This window comes from Ursus maritimus, unplaced genomic scaffold, assembly GCF_017311325.1.
Source record: "Ursus maritimus isolate PB19 unplaced genomic scaffold, ASM1731132v1 scaffold_3, whole genome shotgun sequence".
Classification (NCBI taxonomy): Eukaryota; Metazoa; Chordata; class Mammalia; order Carnivora; family Ursidae; genus Ursus; species Ursus maritimus.
This window is the reverse complement of record NW_024425563.1, coordinates 83167138-83181277: the sequence shown is the minus strand read 5'-3', so window position 1 is coordinate 83181277 and position 14140 is coordinate 83167138. Positions and strand designations below refer to the sequence as shown.

Below are 14140 nucleotides of genomic sequence, written 5' to 3'. Positions count from 1 at the left end.
TTCCTGAGCCTTGTCCTGGGCAGACAAGATGCCTCAGCGGCCTGTGCCAACTCTCCTGGCTCCCCAGCTCAGAGGGGTTTTTTTGGTTGTCGTTTATTTTTATTTTTAACTTCCTCTTCCAATGTAAAGTAGGAAAATTGGACTTGGTAAATATTCTTCTAACCCTATAATGAATGCAAGACCCTTTGCTTTTAGAGGAAGGAAAGAAATTGAGTAAGGGATGCTACCCAAGGGGAGGAAGACTGAAGTGGAGATCTGCCTAGGGCCAGGGGAAGCCTGAGAACAGGAAGTACTTATGCAATGAAAAGAAGACGCTATGAAATTTCTAGACATGGGAGAGGGAACCTCGCCTACTTATTGTCTAAAGCTGGCCCTGCCCTGACTAAGAGTTGACACATATTCTTTCAAGGACCCAAATACTTTGCAAATACAAATATTCTGCAGTACCCAATATCCTTAGATGAAAACATCTCATAGTGGGATTTGAAGGTTAGACTTACCAGGACTCTCACACCAGATTCTAAGGATGTATTCTGGGACAAATTCATGTTAGAGGAGACCCAACCTATAGATAAACCATTTGATCCAGTCCCAGGCTGACATCTGTTTATTTGATCCCTGTCAAAATCATTTAAGGCATATTTCTCATGAAACCAAAAACAAACAAACAAACAAACAAACAAACAAAAAGAACCCCACCACAGACAGTGGTGGGAGGGAGCTAACATTTATTGAAGACTACATGCTGGGTCTGGGCTGAGATTTTGTTTCATTTAATCTTCCCAACAACCCTTAAATCATCTTGCAGTTGAGGAAATAGGCACTTAGAGGTTGCAGAGCTTGCCCAAGGTCACACAGGAAGGGGAGAAATGAGATTCAAGCCTGAACTGATGAACTTCAAAGTATTCATTTCCATTACCCCCTGCTGTCGTCCTGGCAGACTAAGTTAAAGCCACTAATCCTAGTCTTAGATGAAATAGCAGGAGGAAGGGGAGGAGGCGGACAACCACCACAATGACGAAGAAGGGAGGAGCCAGGGCTGCTGTGTTTGGGAAGCAGCAGCGATAGCCCATACTACATGAAGTTCTTTGCTAAGGAAACAGACCTATCTAGACTCACAATGCCTACTGACTAACATGCGGGGAAGAGGAAAGGGGTAAATTAAAGAGCAGGTTTGCAAGGCAATGACCTAATCAGACAGGACATATAGACTAGTGTTGTAATACTATGAATGTGCTTTAGGGTATGTTTTTAAAAATTTAAGGTGGACAGAAGAATTCGAAAAACACGCACGTTTTTGTAGCAAAAGTAAGGGATGGCCTGCAATGTGAAGATTCTAGATTGCACGCAAACAGAGAATCTCTGCTTCACAGACCTTCTGGAAGACCGTCAGCTTCAGACCTACTTGAGCATACCAAACCTCCCACAGGATCTGGAACTGTTACTGCTCACTACCAAATTATTTGGTAACCGTTAAGGGAACTGATAGGGCCTCTCAGGCATCCTTTGAATTTCTGAAGCCTGACTGGACTTGCAGAATGACTGTCAATTATTGCGGATATAAGACCAGTGCTTCTTGCCACACTTTGCATATGTGAAAGCTTTCCTTTGGTTTGTAACTATAGCAACAAGTTCTATAGCCCATTGTTTTGGACAGCTCAGTCTTACCACCTCATGGACCGCCTAATAATCACTGTTCTACAAGAATTGTCTTTAATTGACTTACATTGTATTGGCCTGCTCTTTGCTAAAGGGGTCTTAGCTTTACACCTTTGCAGTGACAAAAGTCAAATTCCTTTAGCCTGCTGTATCTTTGATCCTGCTTTCCATTTTTGGAGGCTAAGAGGAAAGGACTTTACCAAGGCCACAGCAAGAGTCCTATATGGTATAGAGGGTCAGGGATTTGGAGCCAGTGGACATGAGTTTGAATAAATACTGCCACTTATTGCTGTGTGATCTTGGGCACATCGCTTATAGTCTCTGACCTTCAATTTCCTTGTCTGTAAAATGGAGATAATAATAGTTATGAACGTGGTTGTTACAAGAATAAAGTGAAATAATATGAAGGAAAACTTCGTTTAAACTGTGAAGGGCTATATAAATGTTGTTATTACTAAGTACAGAGGTGAATGACCCCTGGGCAGGAGTGCCCGCCTGCTGGTGAGCGCAACCAGGAGCATATGTTAGAGACAAGAATCATGTGTGTTTCTATGACAGTCTTCCACGTGGATGGTCTTCCCATCATGACCCTGTATGTTATACCCATTCAGAAATGAGTAATACGGAGCTCATTTTGACTATGTGGGTTTCTGAGGAAAAGAAAAAATAATAAGTTTTAAACAGAAGGTGAATAACTTTTCTTGGGTCTGTGTTTGGGGTTGGAGGGTAGCATGCAAAGCCAGGCAAAAGGACAGTGAAATGAGTTGGGAGAAGGCCTAGAGCTCTATCAGCTTCCTTCCGCCCCAAGGAGGGAGCTTATCCTGTGACGGTCTTTGGTGCGATTGTGGGTGGTGAACAGGCTTCTCATTAATTACACGGGCGTAGAGTTTAAGATTTAACTAATACTGTGAACATTTAGTTTAAGGCTAGATATGCACTTGGAGCTTCCTCTCGAGAGTTTTCTTTTATGTCTATGTGTATGGTATGTATGTATGTTTTTAACCCACACTGTTACTTTAACACTTCAGTTATGAGGCAAATTCTATCTGTACATACTGAACTGCAATGGCTTTATTTTTTCGGTCCAGATTGGAGTCTTTTTGCAGGTCTGTGTTTTTTCTGTTTTCTTTTTTTTTTTTTTTTTTAAAGATTTTATTTATTTATTCGACAGAGATAGCCAGCGAGAGAGGGAACACAAGCAGGGGGAGTGGGAGAGGAAGAAGCAGGCTCATAGCGGAAGAGCCTGATGTGGGGCTCGATCCCATAACGCTGGGATCACGCCCTGAGCAGCAGGCAGACGCTTAACCGCTGTGCCACCCAGGCACCCCCTGTTTTCTTTTTTTTTTTTTTTTGAGAGAGAGAGAGGTTTTTTTAATTTTTTCTTTCCATTTTTTTAGGAACAGAAAGAAGTTGTGGTTTGATTTGTTAGGCTTGTTTTGAATGACAAAGCTTTTCTACCCCCTTCTTAAAAACAGGACCTACCTAAAGTCTGTATCTATATCTTTAAAAAAAATGTTTCAAGTCTAATCATGTCTTTGTATAATAATAATGGGTATTCTGTAATTGTACGTGAATAAAAGATCTACACATGAATAAGTGCGGTGATTGTATCTGTTGCATTTAGGACTCCCGAGCTGGTGGTGTCGGTGGTGATGATGATGTTGGATTAAGAGGATCTGTGGGAACTGTAGGCTGCATGTGGGATCCGCTCCCAATATTCTGAGCCTGTGATATGTGGACGAGAGAGGTCTTTCAGAAAGGGCCTTCAAGGCTGACTTTTAATCTTATCTCTAAAAAAGAATATGCATACAATCACAGAGATACATTGACAGGACTGAGAGGCATTTGTCATGTAACTTTAAATATACCACAATTTTTGAAACCTCATTTTGACATTTCTGTGTTTTTAAATAAGTATAGGAAACTGAAACAAACAAACCAAATAGTTGTCCCAGATGTCTCCCTTCCTCCAACAGGTCCAGCTCTGAGTTACTGTAGAAACAGTCCCGTAACTCACCTAGAGCCACGGGCTGCTGGGGGAGGGAGCATGTGATCATGTTTCCAGGGCAGATAGAAGAGCTAACTTACAAAAAAGAATGCTCAGGTTCAGTGTGGGACCATATCATTTTTGATTTTACGTGATACCCTGCTATCCTAAAATGAGCAAAACTCGTGCTAGTTCAGTGACAAGTAAGATCGAAAGTATGGTTTCCTGCTACATCTTGCTTGAAGCAAGCATTGCCCTTTTATCTTCAGAAAGTCACCATCATTTGTGTATCCTTGCCCCATTCTCTGGTGCACAGACCATTTGGTTTTTGCATGTGCTCCTTATAACCGTCAAGAAAAATTTCCTTAAGAGTTCAAAATCAAAACACAAAATGATGATCACTTCTTTGGTTTTAGAGAAGAGGAAGCAGTGGTTTGTCTTACAACACCAGGCATACCCTGCAATGCTTATTGCTTAATTATTCTTTGTAAGCTTCCTATTTTGGCTTTATCTTTTAACGCCCAAAACAAAGTGTAAATAATAGAGAAGCTCAGAGTTCTTATGGAATAAGACTAAAGCTTTTACCTTCCTTTCTCTTTCACTAGCCTTTTTGCTTTTCTGTGTGAAAGCTCCATACATGTCCTCTCCCTTCTAGAAAGCCTCATAAAACGGTGTCCTCTCTTCTCTGGACTCCTACAGCGTAGCACAGGACAGCCTTAGCTCGGGTCCTCAGCATCTAACCTTCCAACCGCGCTGCTTCTCTGTGGCATTTGCTATGGGAATTGTGCCTACTGGAAATGTGCCGTGCATGGTAACCCTTTTTCTGTGTCCACACTTTCATAGCACCAGTTCCAGTTATATTTATTTTTACATTTTATCTCTGTGATTCTCTGATTAATTTCTACCTTGCTCACCAGTCTGTGAACGCCCCTGAGGCCAGACACCTGGTCCTTGCTTCCCAGTGAATCTATCTCCTGCCCATAGCAGAGGGAGCTGACTCACAAACACTAAATTGTCTCCTTGCCTTCAAATTCACACCCTTTCCAAAACATTCCTCTCATTATCACCAACACCTTTACAAGCCCAGATAACTCCTCAATGCAAAAAAAAAAAAAAAAAAAAAAGTAATGGTTTCTAATACCTATAGATTAAAATCTAAATTCCAGGCTACAAGCTGCTTTTAAAGGCTTATCTCAATGTTGGCCGAACAACACTGCTTTTTATTTAGGTTTATTTTACCTTACCTTGTATGATATAGAGCTAGTTATTCCCTGCCTTGATTTCTCTTTATATTGTAACTTGCTTGCCTCTTTGTAAATTACAGCTCTTCATAAAACAACTTAGTAAATATTGGCTTAAGTGACTTAGTATTACGGAGATACACGTCTCTAGAATTACTATACTTGATAGCTATGTTGTTCTTCTCACACCAGGAATTTAGATGTTTCATAAATATTCTCTTGTTTATATCATGTAGACTGAGAATATATTTTATTCTATTTTCTTTATTTATAGCTGTCCGTCCTATTGCCTGCAGCATGGTGATATCGGTATAATCAAGGCTTTGCAATCCTACATTAATGAATCCTTGAATATTTGTTTAATCTGTTAAACTTTACTACCTCCTTAAGCCCTTTCCAACCTGTTATTTAATTAGATTAATTCGTGTTTTAGTTTTAAATTCACATGAGACTTTGCATTTGTCTCTGTTGTGTTTTCCTACTTTCCTACTCACTCTCCCTTTCTTTTCTAAAGGTCAAAGTTCATCTGATAATGTCTGTCAGAACTCTGTTACAGTGTCTTTTCGTTGCTTCCCAAAGCATAGTGTTTTACCTGATTGAAAATATTTGGAATATTTTCAAGATACTGGAGACTGAAAAACTTCAGCAGACTGAGACATTTGTACAAATTCACCCTTCGTCGCCTAGGGAAGCTGTGCCACATGTTAAGTGCAGTGCTTTGAGAAGATGGCCTGAAATTAAGTTTTGAAAGTTAATGCCATCTCCATTATAAAAATCCCAAGAGCCTTTAAAATATATTTTTAAATAAATATGGGTACTATACTTTGCAAAACTGTGATAGCAGAAAACTGGCAACATTCCATGTGTTTATAATTTGCGGGTTGTTTGACAAGCTTGTGGCATATCCACACAAAGGAGGGCCGTGCAGGTGTGCAGTGGCGTGAGGGTTTTCTCCGTACGGAGTTCCTCGGGGTATGTTATTAAGTCTACATGTGTGGGTTTTCTTCAAAATTATATGGAGGGTGGAGGGGTAAGTGGAAGGGTTCAGATAAAACAAAATTGTCCATGAATTGTTATTTATTGAAGCTGGTGGATGGATACCTGAGGACTCATTATGCCATTCTGTTATTTTTGTTGATATTTGAAATATTTCTTAAAGGAAAAGCTGACATTAACAAGTATGGTCTAATGTTCAGAGGGAAATATTTTTCTGGGATAGTCATTAACAGGTTTTCATCCATGAAATGGTTGAACCGACATATTTTAGCTTATAAACACAAACAAACCTAGATATGTAATCAAACCTTTTCAGCTTCTCGAAGATTTAAACAATAAACTGTGATTAATTGCCAAAACTGAAGTGTTGTGATACCTTAATAACAACAGGTTCTTTTAAAACACTGCTTTATGGCACTGAAAAAATATGCGGGTATTAAAGGAGTGGGAGTCCAAACAATATCAATGGCTATTAACATCACGTAAAGAAAGACAATCGAATGAAGCCAAAGAGAAAAGAAAAAAAAGAACGACAACTAGACATTTAGTGCCTCCAATGGAGGTACATGCTACCACCTGTGAAGTGTTTTTGCAGCGGGAAGAAGAAAACAAGCTTACATGTAATTTATGTCTGTGGTAGAAAATTAGAGATAGAAGAATGGAAACTAAAAGTCCACAGGTGTGATACCATTTAATTTGTGTCTATTCTTTATGAAACAGAAAAATCAGTTACCGTGACGTGCATTTTAGAGAGGAGGAAAGGAAACTTAATGAATAAATGGCATGCCTATGGCCACTTGACGAATAAATTTAGGAGCCAGAGCCTACCATGCCTTCCAGATTCATATTACAGAACACGCTTTCCATATTAAAAGAACTGGGATCCCATCATCAAGGGGTAGCTAATCTGATAAGATAGACATGAGAGATGATACATGTTCAACAGAAGATCCGGACCTTTAATTTATGACAGTTGGAGTTATCCTCTCTGGCAAGAGAAAAGTCCAAGTTTTCTCTTCTGTTAAGTGCAGATTCCCATGTGTCAGAGATCAAAAGAGCAAAAGATTAGATTGGCATTTTTTTTTTAAAGCAATTGAGTCTTCTTACCAACTCTCTTAGAAGAGCAACTATCCCAATGCCACCAAAAAATGGGCCAGGAGAGACCTTGCAGGCCAAGACAGGTCCTTTTATAAACTGCTCTGGGTCCACTTGACTATGTGAGCAAATCACTGGGCAGCTCATAGGCTGGCTACATGACTTGTGCAATCATACAGAAAGGCCTGCGCTTGGTTTAATGCCCTAGTGTCACCATCTTGATAGCCTTAATTTTATTCTTGAGCTGATGTTTTGTAAGTGAAGTCTGATGGGACAATTAAGCTTGCACATGGGCAGCAGATATAGGCGAGGTGGCAAGGCAGGGCATACAAGCATAGGCCTGAGCTGTGGCCAGGGGGATCGAGCAATTAGGCGGTTGGGCTGGTGCACGGGTGCATTCCTCAGGCAGTGTCGGCCACCGCAGGGTGTTGGATTTTAGTTTCCCAAAAATAATTTGAATTAACTTTGTGTTATATTTTAAGGGTGAAAGTTATATTTATTTACCCAATCAGTGAATAGTAATTGAGTGTTAACAATAATGCTCAGGGGCGCCTGGGTGGCACAGCGGTTAAGCGCCTGCCTTCGGCTCAGGGCGTGATCCCGGCGTTCTGGGATCGAGTCCCACATCAGGCTCCTCCGTTATGAGCCTGCTTCTTCCTCTCCCACTCCCCCTGCTTGTGTTCCCTCTCTCGCTGGCTGTCTCTATCTCTGTCAAATAAATAAATAAAATCTTTAAAAAAAAAAAAAAACAATAATGCTCAGGGGCGCCTGGGTGGCACAGCGGTTAAGCGCCTGCCTTCGGCTCAGGGCGTGATCCCGGCGTTCTGGGATCGAGTCCCACATCAGGCTCCTCCGTTATGAGCCTGCTTCTTCCTCTCCCACTCCCCCTGCTTGTGTTCCCTCTCTCGCTGGCTGTCTCTATCTCTGTCAAATAAATAAATAAAATCTTTAAAAAAAAAAAAAAAAAAAAAAAACAATAATGCTCAGTAAACAAAATTAGGTTTCTGCCCTCATGGAGCTTACATTCTAGTTATATCATTTTTTTTCCAATTAATGCAAAAATAGCCTACTTTTTAAAATTAGAATTATTGATTTGAGTGTAGCAATGGAGAGTATCTTTATAACAAATCAGCCTTTATAATAATTTATCTATAGCTAAGTGTACTGACCTAGATTTCATTGGAAAATGGCTTACTCCAGTTGCCTTTTGCTTGCTTTTATTATTTTCCACTAGTTTTACTTTATAGGTGAAGATATCCCTAAATAGCTGAATATGGAATGATTTCATTTTAGAATTGTGAAAAATGGAAGACAGTACCACAGACACAGAACAAGAAGGGGAAGAGGAGAAAGATGAAAAGGATCAAGAGAACCCCATTTATGCTGTAGCACCCACAATTAATATCCAAGATGAACGGTGTGTTGATTTATCTACAACTCCAGCTTTCATTTGTCTGCAAGAGGTATGTTTCTCTTTGTGTATTACTATACTAAAACCTGAGTCATGATCTACTTAAAAATCAGGTGAAGGTAATATTATTATCAAAGTGATTTATCACATGTAACCTGTAGGTAATATACACAGTTTGAAGCACATTAAAATAAAACAATCCATACCTTCTCTTCCAAAGTCTTATCATACCATCCGGGACTAACGTAGTGGTGTAAGTTCTGACACTTCTATAGCATAATAAATATTTGCATATATGTGGTCAACTAAGTAGATTCCATAGGTCGGTAAATGAAATAAAAGAGCAAATTTCTTTCATTATTGAATATACTACATTTACATCCATAAAATGAAGATAGAAGATCTTAACATACAATGATAGAAAAATCAACACTTACCTAACTAAATGTAGCTAGAGCAGTAGAGCGTCAAAATACACTGCTTCCTATTAGCAGAGAAGAAAAAAAAAGGAAGCGTGATTTTTGTCTGAGTTTTGTCTTATTGTCTAATTTAAAAAAAAAACAAGATGAACATTTAGGAAATGTCCATATATGAGGAGAGTTTCTTCTTTATTTTTATTTTTTAAGATTTTATTTATTTATTTGACAGAGAGAGCGAGAGCACAAGTAGGGGGAACAACAGAGGGAGAGGGAGAGCAGGCTCCCTGCCGAGCAGGGAGTCTGACAGCAGGGCTCAATCCCAGGACTCTGGCATCATGAACTGAGCTGAAGGCGGACGCTTAACCATCTGAGCCACCCAGGCACCCCAAGAGTTTCTTTTTTAAATAATAACTGACAACATAAGCAACTGTTACCTTGTCACGCTTGAGATATACTTCAGAAAGTGTTTAGAGGACATCTGAAGTCTGGACTATTAACTTTATGCAAATGTAACTGAATAAAACCTCTAAGTAAGTTTATAGTCATAATAAAAATAAGCTCAGGGGCGTGTGGGTGGCTAGTCAGTTGACCGTCCAGCTCTTGGTTTTGGCTCAGCTCATGATCTCAGGGTCATGGGATCGAGCCCCGCCATGGGTCACACTCAGTAGGGAGTCTGCTTGGGATTCTCTCCGTCTCCCTCTGCCCCTCCCCTGCTCTCTCTCTCTCAAATAAATAAATCTTTAAAAAAATTAAAATTAAAATAAGCTTAAGAAATCTTAGAACAATATCAGAGTTTATTCAAAACCAAAAAACAGAGCCAAATCCCCACCCAAATATTTTGTTGGTATAAATATATGAAACAATTGCTGCCACTGCTGTTGAATTTTTATTTTATATATACAACATCATAACAGGAACGCAAGATATCAACTTGTCCTGTTACTGGTGGTGTTAATTTTGATCACTTGGTTAAGGCAGTGACTTCTACCAGGTTTCTCCTCTGTGAAGTTGTTATTTTTCTGTTTGAAATTAATAAGCACCTATGGGGAGATACTCTGAGACTGAGATTTAAGTATCCTATTCCTCCTAAAATTTTCACTCATTAGTTTTACATCTCTTGATGATAAGTGCCCAAATTGGTTATTATTATGATGGTTGCCAAATGATGATTGTCTAATTCCATTATTCCTTCTACATTTGTTGGTTGGATTCCTACTGTAAGGAAGAACCTTCTTTATTTCTATCTACTTTTTTCCTATCTATCTATCATCTATCTATCTATCTATCTATCATCTATCTATCTATCTATCTATCTATCTATCTATCTATCTATCTATCTATCATCTATCCCTATGAGTTCTTTTTCTATTCAATGGGTTATAATTCATTACCGGCATTATCTGCTTTGATGTTTCAATTTCCCCTGATTTGGCCATTGTACACCTCTTCAAGAAGACTCCCTTGGCCTTTTGACATGACTCTTTGTGTAATTCTTTACTTTCTGTCATAAGAATGTGTTCCAGACTCATCTTGCATTTTCTTTGCTCCAACCCTGGAATTCTCAAAATTTCTCAAAGGATTCCTGGTTCCTTTTAGTGGAGAATGATATATTTGCAAACTTAAACCTCAATGCTGGGTATGCTCATGGATACTGGTCGTCGTTGCTTCTAAGTCCTCTCAGCAGACAGAGCTAGGCAACAGATGCATGAATATATTTATCCACAAATTTATATCTATTCCTTTATCTATATGTATATATTTAAAGCCATGAATCCACACTAGTCTTAATATTTTTAAGTAACCAGCGTTCTCTATTTCTGCTAAAATCCACCATATGTCCAACTTTTTGCAACAGAATCTCTGCTTTTATACCACTACCCTTAACAATTCTATCCAATAAAAAATAAGGCTAAACTAGAGTTCATTTCTACTAAATGTGATGCTAATAATAAAAATTATAGTCAAGTTTTTTAATGCATAGATAAAGAAACATGAAAGGTTTGTTTTGTAAAGTCAAAGGAGAGCCTAGGACAACTTCTGCAAATTGATGTTCAATGTGGCAATTTATTAAACATCTCAAGAATTTCTCAGTACACATGTATGCATCAATTGCAGTTATTAATCATTGGGTATGACCAGCCCCTAAGATATCCACCTTAGATTATAGCATCAAAGAACTGTTTCATCTACCCTTTTGAGTAGAGTAAAACTACATCAGTAATGAAATCAGTCATTTCCCTGCATGACAGCTGTTCCTCAAGCCAACAAAAACTTGCAGAATGATTATTGGTGTCAAACAACTTTATTTCCATCAGAGACACCACTGAAATTGTTCCTATTGGCATCTATAGCTTTATTTGCTAATTCTTTCAACATTCCTCAAGATTTATGAGTCTTGACAAATTTTTTTACCTATTTTATATAAGCTTCCGTCCTTTGGTTATCTAAACAGAAGCTTCATCTCCAGAATAGAGTTCAGATGGCAACTGAAAGAAAGCAGTCAGAAATCCACCTCCAAAGGTCCTGATGCTTGGCATCACATCGAAAAAGCCAGAAGCCGCTTACAGGATTTATTGTTATTAATGCTAGTCACACAACTGGCCCACACTACCAAAACATCATGGCATCGTCTCATTTAACATTGCCTGTGGAATATATTCAGTATGGTATTCATGGCACTGTGTGATTTGGGCCCAAGCCATGTGTGCCATCTAATAATTCACTTAGCCTCTCATGACCTTCTGTTTGTGGTGCACTCCTTCGCAGGGACTCTCCCACATTCAGATGCCTAGGAGACTGGCACATATTCACAAAGCATGATGCAAGGTTATGGCTGTCCAGAAATACTCCCAGTCACACTGCACCTTGAAAGACTGTGCCATTCACATTAAAAGAAATCAAATCGAACACTTGTATAGGCCATACTTTGCAACCCCTGCCTCTATTCCTCACCTTTTAGAATCTGGCTCAATTCCCATGTCCTTGGAGAAATTTTGCCAGTGTTTCCTACAACCTCTCAACTGTTCGAGCGTTCGTAGGCTATACCTGCCACCTGTTACTAGGTCATTAACAGATAGTTATTGAGTATCTTCTTCTCGTATCATATTTTGCATGGAAAATTTAGAATTCTGCACTGACACTGTGATTGTATTAATCAATAAGACCTAACAGGGCGGGAACTACACTGTGTTAATTCACACTTTGGGATGAATGCTCCAAGTGGTGCTTGGGAACTAAGCCACACGGTTCCCAGCAGTGGACTGTGGGGGTTAATGCTGGACGTCTGCTCCCCGACTCTGCCATTGCTGCCTACCTGTGAGGCCTGAGGCTCCATAGATTTTTCTTGTCTTATTGAAAATTTGATGGTGCTCAATTTTATTTTTATTTAAAAATTTTTTGTTATCAAAAAATATTTTTTATTATATAACATAGATACAGTGATGCTCACAAATAGTGTGTAGCTTGGTGAATGTTCCCACGTTCCTATAACCGACACGTTCAGAACCACATTCATCATTCTTCTCCCAATCTGAATTCTCCTCCTGTGCTCTCTTTGTCAGTTTGAGAGTTAAATTTCTCTTTTCAATAGCTCTTGAATTTGTCTGTTCTCCATTCCTGCCATATTCCCACTCAGATCAAGATGTTTCCTGCAACCCGGAGGTGTCCCTTGAGACTCTTCCCAGTCATTGCTCCCACCGAAGTTAACCACAGTTCTGATTTATCACTACACATTAGTTTTGCCTCTTCTTAGATATCACATAGATGGGATCATACAGTATGTGTTTCTTTGTGTCTGGCTTCTTTTGCTCACCATTACGTCTTTGAAAGTCATCACAGCATTGTGTGTGGCAGTCATTCTTTTTTATTGCTGTATAGTGTCCTTATATGTAATTATGCCATAATTTGTCCATTCTATTCTGTTTAGAGATTGGGGTTGTTTCCTGTTTTGGATTATAAATAAAGTTCCATGATCATTCTTACGCATCCCTTTTACTTATGAATTCATTTATTTGAGTGTATATGTAGGAGCGGGATTACTGTCTCATAGTCCAGGTTTATGTTCAGCTTTAGTAGATAACTTCCAATAGCTTTCCAAAAAGATTATACCAACATACGCTCTGATGGGCCATATATTAACTCTTGTCCAATACAGTGACAAGGATTATGTATTGTTTTATTTACACTATACAGCACCTGGCTGTGAACCTGGAAGGTGCAATCAGAGTTATCAGAATTGAATGGAAGGAACAATCACTGTGGGAATGAGATGATCTAGAAAAAGCTTTTTGGAAGAGTAGGACAAGAGAGGAGATATTTCAGCCATATCCATGGTGTCCACTAGGAACCTACTTCTCTGTCCTTAAGCTTTGCTGACACCCATACACGCATGTACGGGAATATCTTTACCAGATGACCCTTAAGTACCTCAAGCTAAACATGCTCAGAACTAAATCCATTCTTCTCCTGAACTTTTGTCCTGTATTCTATCGGTTGATTCTCTTAAATACCTATTGAATTTGTCTCTGTTCCATTCCTGCCATATCGCCAATAAGAATGCCATTTTGGGGATCAAGATAAGATGTAAGGAGAGGCCGAACCAAGGCAGTGGCAATGGGGAAAGGGACAGAATACACGTGGGAGAGATACTAAGGAAATAGGAAACGCTGGACTTCTAGTCCGAATGGACAGGGAGGAGGGAGTGAGGAAGAGGAAAGAGTCTGGACTGATGCTTGGATTTCTGACTCAGAAAAGTGGCCAGATTATGGTATTCTAAGTGACAGAGAATTCAGAAAAAGCAACGGGTTTGAGAGGAACGTCCAATGTGCTGACCTTGAGTTTCCCAGGGAAGTCCTTGGGCTGGATATATGGACATAGAAGGTTCTCACTAGTATTCAGATTGCTTTCTGAAAGTTTTGCAGACTGCTTTTTATGTAGATTTAACAACACCTTCTACCACTGTGTGTTTTATAAAAAGATGTTGCCATCATTTACTTAATTTCCTGCTTCTCTGGGATATTCACATATTCAAAGATACCTTCTTGTTCTTTACACATTTCATTCTCTCAAGGCTGGTAAGAGATTAAATAACTTTAGGAATTTTTTAATAAAAATGTTTGATTAGTTACTGAAAATATTGGTGATTTTCTGGCGCTACTAAAGCTTCCTTCATTTTCTAGGTTTGACCTCCTATAGGTACTGATGAGTTTCTTGGGTTAATCTGTAATGAAATTTAAAATGTTTTTCAAGAGTGAAAATGATTTCTTTTTCTTTCATACATGATTAATCAAGCAACTGGTTACAAAGGTGAAAATATAAGATCCTCACCCTCAAG

The 14140-nt window shown here is 39.1% G+C and overlaps 1 protein-coding gene across 1 annotated transcript in view; it reads left to right on the top strand.

Moving 5' to 3' along the window:
• Positions 1-14140, top strand: part of CCDC146 (coiled-coil domain containing 146) — a 109678-nt gene that overhangs the window by 8553 nt on the left and 86985 nt on the right. The window contains exon 2 of the mRNA XM_008686160.2: positions 8272-8441. Coding sequence (XP_008684382.1) covers positions 8283-8441 — 159 coding nt within the window. The 5' untranslated portion in view covers positions 8272-8282. The remainder of the gene's footprint in view (positions 1-8271; positions 8442-14140) is intronic.